The 19,427-nt window shown below is 38.8% G+C and overlaps 1 protein-coding gene and 1 pseudogene across 1 annotated transcript; one reads left to right on the top strand and one right to left on the bottom strand.

The window, feature by feature from the left end:
* Positions 1-267: 267 nt before the first annotated feature.
* On the bottom strand, positions 268-17,261 carry Slc7a13 (solute carrier family 7 member 13). The gene is made up of 4 exons (XM_059255657.1): positions 16,571-17,261; positions 12,498-12,629; positions 4,162-4,523; positions 268-872 (listed from the first exon to the last, which is right to left on the bottom strand). The coding sequence occupies exons 1-4, from the start codon at positions 17,259-17,261 to the stop codon at positions 618-620; spliced, it is 1,440 nt and encodes a 479-aa protein (XP_059111640.1). The 3' UTR covers positions 268-617.
* A 384-nt stretch (positions 17,262-17,645) lies between these two features.
* Positions 17,646-19,155, top strand: LOC131904556 (voltage-dependent anion-selective channel protein 1-like; annotated as a pseudogene).
* The last annotated feature ends 272 nt before the right edge of the window (positions 19,156-19,427 follow it).

The following is a 19,427-nucleotide window of genomic DNA, read 5'->3' as shown; positions in this document are numbered from 1 at the left end:
AGACAACAGGAGCGCTGTGTGGAATTCAAGCCAGCATGGGCTACAAAGAGAGAACAGTCACAAAAAATAATATTGACAGAATTTTTTTTTACTTTCGACCACTAACTTTTATTATAAGAACACATTCAGTAGAAAATGGGTGAGATAAACAAACAGAAGAACGAGAAAGACATCATTAATATGTGAAGCTACACAAACTAGGAATTTTATTTTTTGTTAAAATAAAGGTTTCATTATAGGTAACACTTTCTTCTCTATTTTTCTCTTTTTTAAAAAATGTGCATGGGTGTTTTGCCTACATGTATGTCTGTACACCATATGGATGCAGTGCCTGCAAAATCCAGAAGAGGGCATTGGATTCCCCCGTGACTGAAGTACAGATAGTTGTGAACTTCCATTTGAGGGCTTGGAATTGAACCCCAGTCCTCTGGAAAAGCAACTGGTGCCCTTAACAGCAGAGCCTTCTCCCCAACCCCTTTCTTTTCCATTTTAAAGCCAGGAACTTCCTGGGTACTTTTGTATGCACCATTTCAGTTTCAAGAGTTGCCACTACTACTATTCTAGCCTACACTTAACCTTTATCTGGAACATGGTGTGGTTATAAAAGGCTATTACTTTCAATTTCCTACTTCTGACATTTGCTCATCAGACACATCAGGGATGCAAATATTAAACAGTAATTGCAGATAGCAAGTCAGCTTCTCAAACCAAACCAACTTCACTTTAAAGTGTATCAAAGGCACGTAAAACAGCAGTCCACTGAGAAGGAAGAGGAGCACATAGATGTAATGCATCTTTGGAGACTTGACAAGGGGAATCAAGACCAAGCACAGGCTGATGGCCATTGCTATGAATACAAATGGTAAAAACACCTGAAAAGATAAAATTAAAGAAAGTGATTAGATATGTAAATTCACATGTGATAGCTGAATGTTCATGTAAGTAAAAATAATGTGACATTGATAATAAAAAATAGGCTAAGCAAGCTTTTGAGTTAGATCAATATGCTCAGGACTCATAATGCCACAATAAAAGGAAATGCTGGAGACTGTCATCAGAGAATGTTGGTTGGAGGGGATGAGAATCTAGCTTTGACTCTTCATGAGATGGTCATAAGCATATGCTGATTATTATGACCACCTGCAGGCATGAACTTATTCAGAAAGAGTTTCTAAGACTGCTGGGGGTCCTGGCAATCTTCCATAGAACATATTTCACGTCAGTAAGTAAGTCAAGAGAAAAACTATTTTTACCCTCTGTTAATCAAGTTAATATCAACAGTTAAATATTAGTACTGCATAGGTCTCACAGATTAAGAAAAGAATATATTAAGACAAAAAAAATTTATCTGAAACAATTCTATTTTTGTTTTGACAAAAGATTAAGAATTCATCCTTGGTACCTGGATTGTGTTAGGAATGTAAACATCCCACACTTAATATTGCTACATTTCCCTTGGTTTTTGTTAGTTTGATTGTTTGTTTGTTTCTCTTGAGAGTACCACTAAGTAGCTCACTTTGGCCTTGAACTCATCATTTTCTTGCCTCCATCTCCCAAAAGCCTCTAAATTAACTTGAATTATAGGTCTATACCACTTGGCTCTAGATAATCAAGTTTGAGATGTCTATAGAAGACATGAATCTATACTCTAATTGTATACTCTAGCTGGTTGAAATTATGGAAGTTTTTCACCGAGAGGATCGTTCATTTGAGTCTTAAATAACAGTCTCTTCTTAATTGTTTAAATGTTCTTTGTTGGGGAATATTATTTTAAGGTGTGCTACTTTTGTTTATGTTTCATTTGTTTAACTCTGTAAAGCTGTGTTACTGTGCCTGTCTAAAACACCCAATGGTCTAATAAAGAATTGAATGGTCACTAGCAAGGCAGGTGGGGCTGGCAGGCAGAGAGAATATATAGAAGGAGAAATCTGGGAGGAAACAAGTAGCCAGAGATAGCAGAGGACTCCAGGGGCCAGCCACCCAGCTACACAGCAAGCTACGGAGTAAGAAATAAAGAAAGGTATACAGGAATAGAGCAGGAAAAGCCCAGAGGCCAAAGACAGACAGGTTAATTTAAAGTTAAGAAAAGCTGGCAAGAAACAAGCCAAGCTAAGGCTGGGCATTTATAATTAAGAATAAGCCTCTGTGTGTGATTTATTTGGGAGCTGGGTGGTGCCCCCCCAAAAAAAACAACAAAAACAGCCCTTAAGAAAGATAACTTCATATCTCACAGCCCAGATGTTTATCAAATAATTGAGTGAAAGATATTAACACTCCCAAGGGAAGACAAAAAATACTTAACAATTTGTGCTTAAGGTTGCCCTTACCTTCCTTTTCGAGCAAATGTAAGTCGAATATAGTATAACAATAGCTGTTAATGTTATACCCTGGATTTTTGAAATGCCTTTGCTGTATAATCCACCTAAGATTCTTAGGAGGCAAGTATTGACTGTGTCTATTGTAAGTACAAAAGAAACTGAGGGTCGGTGGTGAAATAACCAGAAGAAGCTTAGAAAAGGTGATAGGAAACTAGACCTGAGCCCAAACTATAACGATTACCTTGTGTTTCTTGATGTACTAACAATTCATAACTTCCCTTCAATTTACCTAGTCAGTGATATAAGCGTGAGTCAGAAAACAGCAAAGAAGTAAATGATTTTAAAACATACAGATGTAAATTAGAAAAAGAGGACAACCTGAGGAGGTGCTCCTAGGGAGCTCATTGGCGTCAACCACACACTAGACACATCGGGGGCTTCTGTACTCACCCTCTGGGTGTCACTGCCAGTGCACCAGTTAGCATTCACTAAGTGTCCAGATAGATGATAACTTGTCTAAAACTGGGGGCCAAGTTGTAGTGGGTAGCTGTTCCAGCTTTGACCTGGAAGTACTACCCCCACTGAGGCTTCCGGTAACTGTCACACCTATGAGGCGGAGCTAAGAGAGGAACCCCTAAAACCCGAGATCCAGATGTGCTGGCTCTCTTGGTTCCTGGATCCTGGACTCTGGAGGTAGACCGAGGAGAGTTCTCCAGAGAACACCGCTAGACTGCACTTCACCTTTCCCGGACCCTGTAACCTACCCTTTTACTTGTAAGTTACCCCACAAAATAAACCTCCCTTTTAACTACATGGAGTTGCCTTAATACTTCCACCAATACTAAGTCTCATGCATTTCTGTACTCAGAGAAGAGAACCTAGGAAGGCGCTTGAAACATAGTCACATAAGTTCTCAAATATCCAAGAGTTGTTAGATGACAGCTGAATGGAAGAAGTAGAAGCAAAGATTGAAAAGAAAAGATAGTGGTAAATCAACAACATAGATGATGAGGACTGATGATGATGATTGTTTCCCCTCTCCCTAGGCTCTTATATTTTATGCTGAGAGTCAAACACTCCACAGAGATTGAGATCTGACTCTTGGCTTCATTCTGTGCTGTACGAGCTTAGACAAGTAACGTTCTCTTCTCTAATATGGATATAATGGGAAGGGTAAATTTTGTACTACAGATGATCCTGTATTTGGACAGGCTACTAGCCAATCAAGACTATTCCATTATCCACATAGGTTCTCTCCTCTGATAATATCCTCATGTTGCCAAGTTTTTGCTTATTATCTTTCCTGTTATGAAATAATGTTCTCCTTTTACATGACATATTTCTCCACTTGACTAGCAGCAAGTTTACATAAAAATAATATAGTATTTGATAATAAAAAATAATAAAGTTGAAAGGAAGGAATCTTTGAAGATCAAAATAAGCTGATATTTCAGAACAGTAAATATATTCATGACTTGACTTGACTTTCTGTCAATCATTTGCTAAATCTGCCCTTACTGTAGAAGATACAGCATGTATAAATAGCTATGTAAGTAAACCAAGTGACCTTAGGTCAAATGACTCCCAATGATCTGTTTCACCATCTGAAAATATCTGCCTTTGTTCTCACTAACAAATCCTTAGATTGAACCTAAGAGATTTTTTTTTATTGAGTAAAGCCTATTCACCATGAACAGAATGAAAATGAAGACCAGATTGCTTGTATTTGTTTCACAGTTTGCTGAGTAGTAACACTTCTGCTTAGAGATCTTCTGAATATACTCCTCAAATACAGTCATATACCTTATTTCACATAGAACAAATTTACCCAGCCCACATTTACCTTATAAGGTCTGTGTAGATTGGGCTCCTGGTACCTCAATTTCAGGATTCCCATCATGGTTAACATATTCCAAATGGAAGCAACAAAATAGAGATAATTTATCAGTTCAATTAAATTTGTTAAGACGATTGCAGTGGATCCTATACTGACATTTAGAAGCACAGCTATGAAGGGGGATGAGTGAACATTAAGGGTACTAAACATCAAGGGCAGCTGGCCATGCTCGCCTGCAGTATATACCATTCTCGCTGTCTCAAGTACATTAACCACAAGGTTGCTAAACAATGAGGCAGAAATAGCAAAGGGAACAGTCCATGTTAATTGGGGGATGACTCTGTCAGTCCATGTAAGAGCCACAGCATCTACAGAGGAAAAATAAATACAAAAAGAAGTGTGTTAAAAAGAGAGTGAGAGAGAATCTAATGATAACCTTTATACAATAATATTTCACAGATAAAGCATAAATTCTAAAAAAAAATCTATGAAGGGAATTTAACTTTGTATTTCCTTTTTCATATTTAGATAGTATCTTAGAATTGTACCCATTTCAGTTCATCACCCAGCATCATGAATGGTTGATTTTATGTCTTCCTCAAAGACCAGGAACTTTATGAGGGCAAAGACCCATCATATCTCTTCTATAACATCAGCAATTTACTCCCTGACAGACACTGTAATACTGAGTTTTCAATAAATACTTGAGAAATGCATTAATTGTGTTGAGTGAATAACAAATGCATGCTTAAGAACTAAAACTAGCTAGAATGCTGATAAACTGAGCCAGTGTCAGAAAAGCAAAACACTCTACTGATAGAGTATAAAACTCACCCAAACCATAGCACAGTGTAAAATGCAAAAAGTGGACATAAACTACACCCAGATGAAAAATATTTCTGATGCTTGAGACTTTTCTAAGCTATAGACCAATGGTTTTCTAGAAGTGACTTTGCTCTTCGGGGGTCACGTGGCAATGTCTGGAGAATTATCTGACTTCCCATAACTGGAGAGATAGGAGTTTGTGGTTGGCATTCTAGTGGATAGCACCTGCAGATGCTGATAATCATTTTGTGATGCTCAGGACAGTTTCAGTGAACTGCATGATACAGGACTTGGACTATAGCTCAATGGCAAAGTACTTGCCTATTGTATGTGAGGTTGAGTTCAATACTGAGCACTCCAAAACAAAGTGGTCCAAAATGTTTATGGTGTTGAAATTCAGAAACCTTGCATTAAAGAACGCATTAGAGCATATTTTAGAGTTGTTATTTATATTTTAAGGCCAAAAAGACATTATGAACAGTAACTCAATATGTCAGTCAATATAAAAAATACAAATAGACAAATACAAGGGGATTTGGAGGAGGGAAATGAGAAAGCAGACATGATCAAAATAACATTGCATACATGTACAAAAATCTCAAATAATAAAACATATTGTTTAAAGAAATCACCAGTAGACAAAAATATCCATCATCTTTTGAGTCCCATTTGTACTATGAAAATATATGGTAAGACAAATCATTCCACCCCTAAGTTCTGTTTTCAGTGATGTGAGCAGAGCAGAGCTTAATGTCCCTTGGAGGTAGGTGTCCTCTGAGCTCATGAATTTGTTCACAGGTAGCTAGTTTCCAGATGAGTCACCAATACGTCAGCATTCTGATGTATAACATAAGACTCTTCAAATATAACTGAATTAAAATATTATCAACAGTTCTTGTCCTTAAGATCTTAATTTTTTGTTGAGACGGGGTTTCTCTGTCTAGCCCTTGCTGTCCTGGAACTGGCTCTATAAACCAGGCTGGCCTCAAACTCCCTGCCTCTGCCTCCTATGTGCTAGGTTTAAAGGCACGTGCCACCATGCCCAGCAAGATCTTAATTCCTAACCAATGTTTGTTAGTTTAGAAACTAGATTTTCTGTATAGCCCAGGCTGATTTCAAACATACAGCCCTCTTGTTTGGGTTTCTAAATGCTAGAATTACAGACATGTGGTGCCATGCTCAGCTACTAACCCATTTTAAATAGTCCTACCTGTCACATCACCTTTCTTGTGAGTGTTATTCTACAACAGTGGGTGGTACTTAAAAATATCCCATTGCAGTTCTTACTTATTCCAAATAAGGTCTTGTTGTTGGACACCTAGACCTCCACACACTGCACATTTTCAGATATGTTTTGAAATACTTCCTTCCCGTACTGCACAGGAAATCTTCAGTTTCTCGGTGGACATTCTACAATCATGATTCCAGAGGAAGACCATGTAGATCTGCCCACAGAGTCTCGAAAACTAAATGTAATATTTCTGCATGATCTTTAGTTCTATTCTACAAGTGGTTTTTTGTCTCCTTTTTTCTTCCTTTCTACGTTTTTTTTTATTTAAAGTTTTACTATATATTTACAGTTACATATATATACACATATATGTTTTTAAAAACGTAAAATGAAGCTGGGCAGTGGTGACACACACCTTTAATCCCAGCACTCGAGAGACAGAGGCAGGCGGATCTCTGTGAGTTCGAGGCCAGCCTGGTCTACAGAGCGAGATCCAGGAAAGGCACAAAGCTACACAGAGAAACCCTGTCTTGAAAAACCAAAAAAAAAAAAAAAAGTAAAATGAACAACACTGAAGCCTACAAAGTCAAAAAGTGCCTATCCTCACCAAGTTTTCATTCATGTGTTCCAAATGTAAATGCTGCTAACATCTGTCTGATTCCCTTTTCAGGGTTTCTCTGTAATTACCCCTATCAGTCTGTGAGGACTGTATGCTTGAGTTCTGTGTGTGCACATGTGTGGGTGTGGAGGTGATTGTGTAATTGAATGCTTATGCTTGCTTTTGCTCACTTTCCAGTGTATCGTGGTCATATTAGTACACATACATACATATAATTATTTTAGTTACTTCTCAGTACTCTGTTAAATAACCATAAATTATCTCCTTTTCTACATTGATAGATTTTTTGGCTGTTTTCAATTTCTTATTAATGGAAATGTGCTTTAGAGCTGAACTTCATGGCAACATTCCTGTGATAGGAAGACTGAAGAGTGGATCAGAGTTTCCAAGCCAGCCTGGGCTATATAGCAAGATTATACATGCCCCTCAAAAGAAAAATGTACTTTAGTAGAAAGAGACTCATAAAAAATAATGTGAAATAATTTAATGCATGATATCCCTCATTGACCATAACAAGAAATTATTTTAAAATGTCAAAAATTGCTCATGCAAATTCTTCCTTTCTTTTTGATTATTTATTTATTTATTTTTTAAATTTTGAGACAGGATCTCACTAAGTAGCTCTCTCTGGCTGATCTAGAACTACCCCTGTAGATCAGCCATGCCTGGCTTCCTTGCCTCCAATTCTTGATTTTTCTATACTTCTCTTCAGAGTACATTCTTAGAAGCAGGATTTGTGAGCATGCAATTCTTTCTTTCTAAATTTTGATTTTATTTATGTATTTCTATTGTGTGTATTGGAGAGAGAGAGAGAAAAGTTGGTCAGAAGACAACTTTGAGTTCAAGAGTCAGTTCTCTTCTCCCACGGTGGGTTCCAAGGATCCCGCTCAGGTCACCAGGGTGTCACAGAAAGTGCTATACCCACTGACCATCTCACTGGCCCATAAGAATGTATGTTCTTAAATATGAGAAATACTGCAAAGTTATCATCCACAAATGATTATATCAATTTACGAGTAACTAATTCGAAAATTTCCACTTACAGTTCAAATTTCTTAACGCAGCTAGGTATTTGAGACAAACTTCCTGTAGGCTGTCTGAACAAGGAAACACTCTTAACATCTGTTTCCACATCACTTCTTAACAATTTAGATTATCTTGCCCTATGTTCATATCCCCTATCTTAAGTGTGGCTCAGAAACCTCTAGAATACCATGTGAGCACATTGTGAACACCCTTTCAGCAGGGCTTCTGGAACTCTGGTCTTCAGATTGAAAAGGTTGGCACTAGTTATCCTTACCACACTGTTTCCACCCTCGAATTCTAAACACCCTTCTTTTCTCATGTATACAACTTTCACAATGAAGACTTTTTTTTTTGTTAGTTGTTTGTCTGGGTTTTTTGTTTTGTTTTGAGATAGGGTCTCTCTCTATGTAGCCCTGGTTGTCCTGCAACTTGCTGTGTTGATTGTAGACCACACAGACCTCCCTCCAACTCACAGAGATCCACCTATTTCTGCCTCAGGGGATGGAATTAAAGGCACCCAGCTTAAGAACTTTTTTTCTTAAGAGAACAATAACTGTTGTTGGAATTTATTAGCAATAATTTGGAAGCAGGACAGAGTTCTGACATCTACAAATTAAACACATTACATGTGACTACCTGTACTCTTTTCTATATAAACCACAAAAACTACTATTATCATAGATTCCAATGTGCCTCAAATTAAATGTAACATCAGTTCACATCATATTATAAAAATCCACATTCCTTTGGAAAACTTTCACATATTTGTATATGCTTGATTGATTTCTATATGAAAACATGCCTCTCACCCTTCCTAACTTATCAGGAGCTTATGTCTTGTTGGTAACTATCTCTGTAGTTATATAAATCATGCACCCCATAAGGCACACACACAAAAAAAAATCACTCACAACCTCATCCCAGCTGAGTATCATTTTTCATTGGTTCTTCCCTGTGTTACATGAAACTGTAGACTCTTTTCCATTATTAACACATCATAACCATTGTCCTCTAGTGTCCATCAACAATATGACCTTTAAAAAAAACTCATAATGGAGCCAGTGTGGTGGCTCTGTAGGGAAATGTGCTTGCTGCCACACCTGAAGACCTGAGTTCCATCCCTGCAACTCACATGGTAGGAGAGAACCAACTCCTGCAAATTGTCCTCTGACCTCCATATGTATAATATGGGCACACTTGCACACACAAAAAAATGTGAATAAATGTAATTTAAACATTTTTAAACAAGAACCCAGAATAGTCTATTATATGGACTTAGCTGAGTTATTTATTTCAAACGTATTGGATATTTTGGTGATCTTTAATTTTGTGCTACCATGATTGATGATAGCCTTCCCTAAATATATATATATATATATATATATATATATATATATATATATATATATATATATTTCTGATTATTTTCTCAACTTGAATTTCTAATGCAGTAAAAGTACATGTATTCAAATTTTAAGGTAATAATTCTGATTTTAAATCAAGTCTGAATATTATAAGCCTGAAAAAGGCAGTGATAAAAAACAAATTATAGCCAGATGGTGGTGGTGCATGCCTTTAATCCCAGCACCACCTGGCAGAGCCAGGAGGATCTCTGTGAGTTCGTGGCCAGCCTGGTCTATGCAGCAAGATCCAGGACAGGCACCAAAACTACACAGAGAAACCCTGTCTCAAAAAACCAAAACCAAAACAAAAAACAAATTACAAATAACAGTTAGATGATATAGATATGATAAGATGAAAGGGTAGATTATTGAATCTATTTTTAAAGAACAACTTGTTTAAAATGTTTTACATTGCTATGGATTTTAGTTTATTAATACAAGTTTAAACTTCAATTTGTTATACTGTATATATATTTCTATTCTTGTTTGAGGTATTATGTTTAAGTAACTCATTTAGATTGTAATGGATAATTAAGAAGTATAGATTAACAATTAGTCTTCTATGATAGTCAAACTTTTAGCCATGTTAGTTAAGTTTTCTGGGTATACATAGATATAATTCAGTTAGGTAGGTAATCTTCAAATACTTCAAAGACCTACAGAATATTGCATTTAAAATGTTTTAAAAATTTAGACTTTCTGGACAATGAGACATGTCTGCTCCTGGCAGCACCAATTTACTTCAGAGAGGAGGATGGGCATTGAAGACACTCCATACGGAGTTTATCTTCTTCTTGACAAAAATAGCCATTTGGGCAAGAAACTATTTTTGCCTGTACTGCTTGATCGACTGGACATACAGGACCCATAGGAAGATGACCACTGAACTTTGCTTAGCAAAATGGTCCTTCAGGTTCCTGCTTCGCAAAGGAAACTGCCAGACATTCTACAGGACACAGAGAGAAGTGACTGAGAGATTCTAGGCCTGTGGGCTGAAGACAGATGCCCCAACTTTACAAAAGAACATTAGGTGACTATCCAGGCTGCCAGCTGTCTCTGTCTACTCTCACAAGACTCCCGAAAGTTGCTTGCATCCTTTTCCCCTTTCTCAGGTAATATTATATCCTTCTGGGGTCTTTGATGTAGCTGAAGACTAGAGATAGTTATAATTTCCTTAGTTATCATAAGAGATAAGTTAGATATGAAACCTTAGGCTCACAAATATAGTATAGATAGGATATCTTCTTTAATTTTGCCAAATATGTGGAAGTTAAAACCTTCCTTTTTGAAAAAAAAGAAAAGGGGAAGTGCTGTGAGACGTTCTGTATGTTAAATGTGTTGCTCTGATTGGTTAATAAATAAAACACTGATTGGCCAGTAGCCAGGCAGGAAGTATAGGTGGGACAAGCAGAGAAGAGAATTCTGGGAAGTGGAAGGCTGAGTCCGAGAGATGCTGCCAGGCACCACCATGAAAAGTGAGAGATAAGGTACCGGTAAGCCATGAGCCACATGGCAACTTATAGACTAATAGATATGGGTTAATTTAAGATATAAGAACTAGATAACAAGAAGCCTGCCACAGCCATACAGTTTATAAGCAATGTAAGTCTCTATGTGTTTACTCAGTTGGGTCTAAGGAGCTGCGGGACTGGCGGGTGAGAGAGATTTGTCCTGACTGTGGGCCAGGCAGGACTGGAGAAAACTCCAGCTACAGTTGGAAGCTTTCTGAGTTCTCCATACAAGCTCAAACTTTTTTGCTTCCTATAAAATTATTACAGTTGTTATGACATGCCAGAGAAGATTTTACAATTCTTTAATAATCAATATAGCCAAAGCACTGGCAGTAATAATGAATGCCAGCTTTAGTGAACCATGGCCTCAAGGCTCACTGGCCAGTGGCCCTGGCCACAACCATAGCTGACATTTTAAATGAACCCTGACACAGCTGAGGTAGTTAATGATTCAGTGCCTGTATTTGCCCAGGGTTGCATTTGGTTTGTTCCCACAAAGGATTGATTCTATCTCATCTCTCATGCCAATGATACCTAGACTCTTAATGAATCAACTCTACTGTGGCACACTACCTGGCAGTCTTCTGTGGAGTAGTCATGTTGCAATTGAGGCAACTGAGGGGTTTTTATTCTAAACCTTCCCTGAAATTTGATATCTTCCCAAGTAAACAAATGATCATGTGGAAGAACTTGGGAATACTGAACACCCTGATTTTACCACTGTACACTGTATACAATATAATAAATTACCATATGATACTTTACAAATATGTATATAAAATACTTTATAAATATAATTTCAGGTCAGTAAAGAGACTTACCTCCAGTGACTCAAATACTCACCAAAACAAGAAAAGTTGCTCAATACTGCTTAGTCCAAAGCTACTGGGTGGCAGGTTTATCTCAGAAGGTAATCATTTGAGGTGTGATGTGGGTGTGAGAAAACAGCTAGTCTTCCATTTTCCCTGTGTTTTCACTTTTTTCAAATTTCCTTTTTCCCCTTGTTTCTGATATTCCTCTTTAAATGACTGTTCATTTCTCTTTGAAAATTTCTTGTTCTCCTTTTTGAAAAGGGTCTCTCTAAACTAGATGTCCTCTAGCCTCAGCTTCCCAAGTGTTCTAGCAGGCTCTAGATCACAGGCACATACCATTATCCCTGGCATATTCTTTAATTCTCTATTCTTCAATTTGAGCTTTAATCAAAATCTCAATATATTTAGGATCCTTTGTCAGCATAAAATTTGGAGTTACTTAAGATGAAAAAATCTATTTTACATATTAATAATATTAATTATAGTCATCAACTGACCATTAGTGTTTACTCATCCAGCTGTTAATATCCCTTATTTCAAATTGGTCATTCTTAGTGTCACACAGATTACTGAGAATCAAACATTTGCAAGCATTAATAAATATAATTACCAGGTATGTTGTGTTACTATGCCTGAGATCATGCAAACAGTACCTAATATTTTGAATCTGTGTCACCCATCTGCACTATATATACCTTTTCCACATTGTCAGAAAACGCATAGCTATGCTTGAAATGAATCTCCCTTCTAAACCAAATCAAACTCTCACCACCCTGTTATTAGCACATCATGAATTGTGAATTGAGTTTCTGTATAGAATAATGACCAGGATGCAGTTATCCTGACTGCCAAAGTGATGTTTAACTGTACCGAAGGACTGTATTTTATTTACTGTCTTGCTGTTTGTGTACAAACCTGAAGCGAGAATTTCCCTGGGCGTCAGAACTGCCAAGTAGGAAATGTTAGCCAGTAAATACACCACAGTTACCAGAGGCAGTGCTGTAAATATGCATTTAGGAATTGTTTTGTTGGGTTTCTTCAGCTCCCCTATAAAGCATAAAAGAGCAACATCAGATTTGGGAAAATATTACTTCTTAAACTTATGTTTAAAATTGTACTTGTGTCAAGTATTGGACTGCATTCTTTCCATTCATTCTGCTACCACACACACACACACACACACACACACACACACACACACACACACACAAACACACAGAGGCAAACTACTGCACACTTATCTATCTCTTAAGGCATTGGAGTTTGAGCTCATGGTACCTGTTCCATTTGCAACCTTCCCCAATCTCCACGCTCCTTGAGGAGGAAGTAGGCACTGATTCAAACAGTAGGAATAGAATGTTGAACAGAAACTTTGTAAGGTTTAACCTCAATAAGAAGAGCTCCACATTAAGCAATCACATAAACAAAAGATAAAGTCCTGAGTATAGTAAGTGACTATGAAGCAGAAACACATGCTGTAGGGACAGGTCATGTAACAGTTTGATGGACCCTTTTGCTACTTCTGTTTAATTGGTAGCCTGGCCTTTTAAAAAACACATCATTCCCCTTCTTGCTAAAGTCCCTGTTCTTTTGTATTAAATGTTGTTTCTTAGCTGCCAACTTGGCCACTGCTTCTCCTTCAAAACTCAACAAAACCATTACCTCTGAGAAATAAGAGGACACTCCCTGGCCAGCAAGATCATCTCATTAATATGATCTTAAGGCAAATACTGAAAAAGATTAAAGAGTCAGTTTCCCTCTCTGGTTTTTTTAAAATGATTTTTAAATGATTCAGCTATTTTTTTTATTAAAAAAAAGAGAAAAGAACAAACAAAGAAGCTTGGAGATGTGGCTCACTAATCAAGTATTTGTCTAGCATGGAAACTAACTGGTACAAACTGATGAAGCATAAGAATAAAGAGTTAACAGAGATCTAATGTAACTCTGCCTGCCACTTACTGCTTGTGGGCTTTGACAACTATGGCTATTGGGGTTGCATATTGTTTAGCTCTATGTTGGAAGTGTCTTAGTCACAGTTCTATTGCTGTGAAGAGATACCATGACCAAGGAAAATCTTATAAAGGAAAGCATTTAATTGGGGGCTTGACCACAGTTTCAGAGGATTTGTCTCTTATCAAGTCAGGGAACACTGTGCATACAGACAGGCATGGTGCTGGAGCAACCACCGAGAGCTTTATATCTTGATCCACAGGCAGAGAGAGAGAGAGAGAGAGAGAGAGAGAGAGAGAGAGAGAGAGAGAGAGAGAGAGAGAGAGAGAGAAAGATACTGGGCCTGGCATGGGCTTTTGAAACCTCAAAGCCAACCTAGATACACTTTTTCAAACAAGAACACACCTTCTAATCCTTCTAATTCTTTCAACTAGTTCCATTCCGTGGTGACTGAGCATTCAAATATATGAACCTATGGGGACCATTCTTATTCAACCACCACAGGAAGAAATTATGAGACAATAAATTTTCACTCCCAGTGCCTTTAAAAATGGTATTGTTGGCCAGGCGGTGGTGGCTCACTCCTTTAATCCCAGCACTCGGGAGGCAGAGCCAGGTGGATCTCTGTGAGTCCGAGGCCAGCCTGAGCTACCAAGTGAGTTCAAGGAAAGGCGCAAAGCTACACAGAGAAACCCTGTCTCGAAAAACCAAAAAAAAAAAAAAAATGTATTGTTGGACTAGATTATATCACATTGGTACAACACTTGCCTAAAATGTGCAAAGGGCATATTTGGTGCCCAGCACACACCTATGCCTCCTCATTCACAGGCTCTTGTTAATGCCTATAGTTATTAGTTTAACCTTTGGGACAAGCAAGAAGGCAACTGTAAATTAGCTACACTTTCTCCTGGGCCTTTTACTTATTCTCATTACCTATTGGGTTTGTAGAAAGGTGACAGAGATTAGAATTTAACTTATAAGAGACTTATAAAATAAGAGGTTATTATTATGACAGTTTATAATAACATCCAGACAGGCAGTGAATATCCTTGGGCCTTGATAGTTAAAAACAAATTGTTCTGACACCATTTATCAGATGCTGATAAATCACATTTTGTAAGTAAAAGTGCTATTTAGAAGTCTTAAATTTTATTTAGTAAATTAATTGCCACAGCACACATTGAAAGAATGCCACTTTAAGTCACAAACTTCAGGAGCTCTATCCCAGCCTTCTTTTCTTAGTTCTTTACTTTTAGCTCAGTGAATACTAACTTTTTTCCACAAAGCTCATCAATATCTCACTTAACCAAGGAAGCACATTCCAATCTCTTCTCAGACTCTTCAACTCTGGAACATTTAGCTTTGTGAATAGAGCCCCCTTTTTGGACACAGGAGGACTTATCTTTATGATTCTTTAAGCTTTTTCTGCTTTCTTACTGGATCTACTTCTTCTACCTACTGCAGGAAAGTTGACATCATCCAGTCATTCACCCCCAATCCTATGCTCTTCCTCTGTCCACTTGCTTTAACATTCTCATCCATCATCAAGGCCATTAGCCATCAAATGAAAGCAGTTTTATATTCCTGCAGTGCATTACACAAACTCTTTGTGTTTCTGGTTTTCGTTCTTATTTCTCTGTGGCTGGGAAGGTTTTATTCTATTCAAATTGCTAGTCTGTTGTAGTTAGTAACAGTGGAAACTGGTCTTTTCTTCTACTGAACTTACACAGTAATAACATTGTTTCTTTATGGTCAGTATTAAATACCATATACAATTTTTATGACAAAGAAGTATACTGATCTTAAGACATGATAACCATTTAAGACATGATAACCATTTGAAAGATTAAAAGACAAAGTGTAGGTAGGAGAAAATACTTGCTATGGTTAGGAAGCAGGGAGAGAATTCATGAAATTAAAGGGAGTTTTTTTTTTTTTTTCAAGACTCAAGTCCATTCATATTTAACCTAAAAAAAAGCAGAGCTGGTAAAGTAACATTTAAGTTGGGGGGGTAACATAAATGAGTGTGAAGAGACCCTGGCAGTAAGAAGGGAAGAGTACAGAGTTCAAGGTCAACTTTACAAATGAGAAGAGGAAGAGTATGTTATTGAAGGGGAAGGCATTAAATCTTTCCTGGGAGCCATCAAGACAGCTATGATTCTCTTGTGTTTAAAAAACCTAAAAAGCCCAGTGAATGAGCAAAGCAAAGTCCAGCCCCGATGTTCTTTCTGCTCTGAGATTCTGAGTGAGCAAGGAAGCAATGCTCCACAAGATACCAGCTACAGCAGCCCTGCACTTCCCAAGATAAGCAAGAGCTCTTGAAGGTGCAAGGAGCTTGTCTGCTTCATGTGTCCAGGAGGGCCAGGCTGAGGGGTAAGGAGACAGAAGCCTTTCAGGCTCCTGTGACCACTGGTACTGGTAATAATCCTAACCATTTTGTTTTGTTTTGGTTTGGTTTTGGCTTGTGCTAGGAATCAAATCTAGGGCCTCAGGCATGCTAGTTACTGCTGAGATATGTCCCCATCCCATCACCCAATTGATTTATTATATGAACATTTAAGAATACATTCATTCATGAAAGCAGAAAATGTTATAATAAATATATGATTCCAAAATAAATAAATAGAAATAGTGAAGAGCCTACAGTGTATCATACCCACTCACAGCACCAACACAGTCTGCTTTTACATCATTCCTGGATCCACAGTTTCACAGGAGGAAATTGTTTCCACAATCTGAGTGTTCATGCATTAACAGAAAGAAAACTACATTAATCAGGAGCCTCATACTTCTGGCCCCCGGGGGGGGGGGGGGGGGGGGGGGGAGATGAAAAGGAATTTTTTGTTCCTTTGTTTTCATAGAGGTTTGAAATGGATTGAATCAGAAGAAGAATTAAGAGTAGTTGATTTAGGAAGTCAAAGTAGAAGGTCATTGAATTACTTATTTAATCTGATAGTTAATACACAATGAAAGATGTTCATTTCATACATGCAACATAGCAGCCATAGCTTGATTTTTTTTCCCAGATTGATAGATACCTGCTACAAATGAAAGGCTTTCCCCACCCGAAAATGCAAAGTATCCTTGGAAGACAGCTTCTATAATCTGAGAGATCTCTGGAAACTCTGCATCAAAAGCATTCTGAAGCCTTCCCGCAGTCTCCTTCTTCCCTCTCACCAGCATGAACACGCCACTGAGGGAAATGATGCCCAGTATGCCCATCTTCAGCACGGTACTCACTGTCTGAAGCCATGACAGCTCTTTCACACCACGAGAATTCAGAATTCCCACAATCCACAGCACCGCCAGGGCAAGGCATTTCTTTGGTAGATTGGGAGCAGAACAGCTGGGATAGAAAGGCTGAATGCCGTACTCGGCGAGTAGCAGTGCTTGGCCAGCAGCTACTCCTGGGCCCAGAAACAAGGTGGTCCAAAGTCTCAGGAATGCTGTGGAAGGGCCGAAGCATCTCTTGATAAAATAGTAGTGAGCCCCAGTGTATGGGAAGGCTACCCCTATCTCTGCGTAGCAGAGAGTGCTGGTCATGGACAGCACCGCACAGACAGCCCAAATACACAAGGAGACTCCCACATTCATGCAAGAGTACTCCAGCACCCCCTTGGGGGACACAAAAATTCCTGCACCAATTATATTAATAATTAGAAAATTTGTCCCCCAGAAATATCCAAGTTGTCTCTTCAGCTGTATTTTCTTCTCTGTATCCATTGTCATCCAGAGAAATTTACATTCACTAAATTACAATTTGTGAATGTTTCTGCCTATAGGTTCATGGATGCTCTGAAATATAATTGTTCTGCCTTTTTTGTTCCATTTCCATTAAATATGGTCTATTTTCAATAATTAACAAAGTATCTATGACACATTTAAGTGCAACAAAACAGATTACCTATAAGGGTTTAGTTTGACTTTTCTTTTAATAATTATCAGAATAAGGAATTTAGTTGAAAAGGAGTTTTAAAGAAACCAGGGCTTTGGAAATGGAAAGAAAGAGCTTTCTTGTTAAAGCTAAAAAAAAAAAAAAACAACTTGGCTATGTTGGGTACACACCACATCCTAGGACAAAAGAAACCATCAAGATTAAGTGGGCAGCCCTGCTCTCCCAGCCTGCTCGCCGCAGCCCCCGCCGTAGCCGCCGCTGCTCCCGCCGTCACCGCCTCCGAGAAGATGGCTGTGCCTCCCACATATGCTGATCTTGGCAAGTCTGCCAGGGATGTCTTCACCAAGGGCTACGGCTTTGGCTTAATAAAACTTGATTTGAAAACGAAGTCTGAGAATGGATTGGAATTTACCAGCTCAGGCTCCGCCAACACAGAGACCACCAAAGTGAACGGCAGCCTGGAAACCAAGTACAGATGGACTGAGTACGGGCTGACGTTTACAGAGAAGTGGAACACAGACAACAAACACCCTGGGTACCGAGATCACCGTGGAAGACCAGCTCGCGCGTGGACTGAAGCTGACCTTCGATTCATCCTTCTCGCCTAACACTGGGAAAAAAAAATGCTAAAATCAAGACAGGGTACAAGAGGGAGCATATCAACCTGGGCTGTGATGTGGACTTTGACATCGCCGGGCCCTCGATCCGTGGCGCTCTGGTGCTTGGCTATGAGGGCTGGCTGGCTGGCTACCAGATGAATTTTGAGACTGCGAAGTCCCGAGTGACCCAGAGCAACTTTGCCGTTGGCTACAAGACAGACGAATTCCAGCTTCATACTAATGTGAATGATGGGACAGAGTTTGGTGGCTCCATTTATCAGAAGGTGAACAAGAAGTTGGAGACTGCTGTTAATCTCGCCTGGACAGCAGGAAACAGTAACACTCGCTTTGGAATAGCAGCCAAGTATCAGGTCGACCCTGATGCCTGCTTTTCGGCCAAAGTGAACAACTCTAGCCTGATCGGCTTAGGGTACACTCAGACTCTAAAGCCAGGTATCAAACTGACCCTGTCAGCTCTGCTGGATGGCAAGAACGTCAATGCGGGTGGCCACAAGCTTGGTCTAGGACTGGAATTTCAAGCATAAATGAATATTGTACAATCGTTAATTTTAAACTATTTTGCAGTATAGCTACCTTCAGAATTTAGTGTACCTTTTAATGTTGTATGTTGGGGATGCGAGAATTGATAAGTACCACGTTAGATCTCCAGGCTAAGGATGACTCGGCTTTAAGGTGTTTACCATTTCAGAGGTACAGCAAAAACCCCATTCCTGAAAGGGTCCTTTTAGCTGTAGACGTGGGCTGGGGAGGACCCCCTCTAGAGATGTCAGGCCCCAGGTGGAAGCTGGGGATGTGCGGGTCCTTTGTCAATCTGTAGAGTCCACAGATGAAATTGTGACTTCCCGAGCACTGGTGTCCCGATCCTAGCTGCTGAGAAGCATGCACACACCTGTGTGAAAGGGACTGTTTTAGACAGATCTCCGTGCCCTCTTCCCATCCTAGCCCATCAGTTACCTGTTTTACACCAAAAGTACTCTTCTGGTTAGCTATTTCTTTTGTGCCATTTTAGGGTGGAGAGGGTGGGCGTGATGGAGCCAGTCATTCAGGACTTAATTCTTCCTTGTGGTGTGGTTTTTCTCTTTCTTTTTTCCTCTCTCTCTCTCTCTCTCTCTCTTTTTTGCCACGGCACCAGAGTATGAAACAGCTTCCGGGATCTCCAGCTTCAAGCTGTGCAGGTGATTGTGGTCACACCATGACAACACTGGGGATCTAAATGACCACTGTTAGAACCTCACCACTCTATTTTTTAGCAGTTTAATGGGTACATTATAGAGTCTTCCATTTTGTGTGGAATTAGCTCCTCCCCTTCAAATGCTGTAATTAACATCACTTAAAATAAAACTTGAATAAAATATTGAAACCTCAAAAAAAAAAAAAGAT

The sequence above is a fragment of the Peromyscus eremicus genome, chromosome 2 (assembly GCF_949786415.1).
Source record: "Peromyscus eremicus chromosome 2, PerEre_H2_v1, whole genome shotgun sequence".
NCBI lineage: Eukaryota > Metazoa > Chordata > Mammalia > Rodentia > Cricetidae > Peromyscus > Peromyscus eremicus.
This window is presented reverse-complemented; position numbering and strand designations above follow the sequence as displayed.

What these genes read in the sequence shown, in the direction of transcription:
- Slc7a13 (XM_059255657.1), bottom strand. Translation starts at nt 17,261, where the DNA reads ATGACAATGGATACAGAGAAGAAAATACAGCTGAAGAGACAACTTGGA. An exon ending in CAGGGAAATTCTCGCTTCAG is followed by an intron (nt 4,524 to 12,497) that starts GTTTGTACACAA and finishes TTTCCTCTGTAG; the next exon opens with ATGCTGTGGCTCTTACATGG. An exon ending in ATCTACACAGACCTTATAAG is followed by an intron (nt 873 to 4,161) that starts GTAAATGTGGGC and finishes TTATCTTTTCAG; the next exon opens with GTGTTTTTACCATTTGTATT.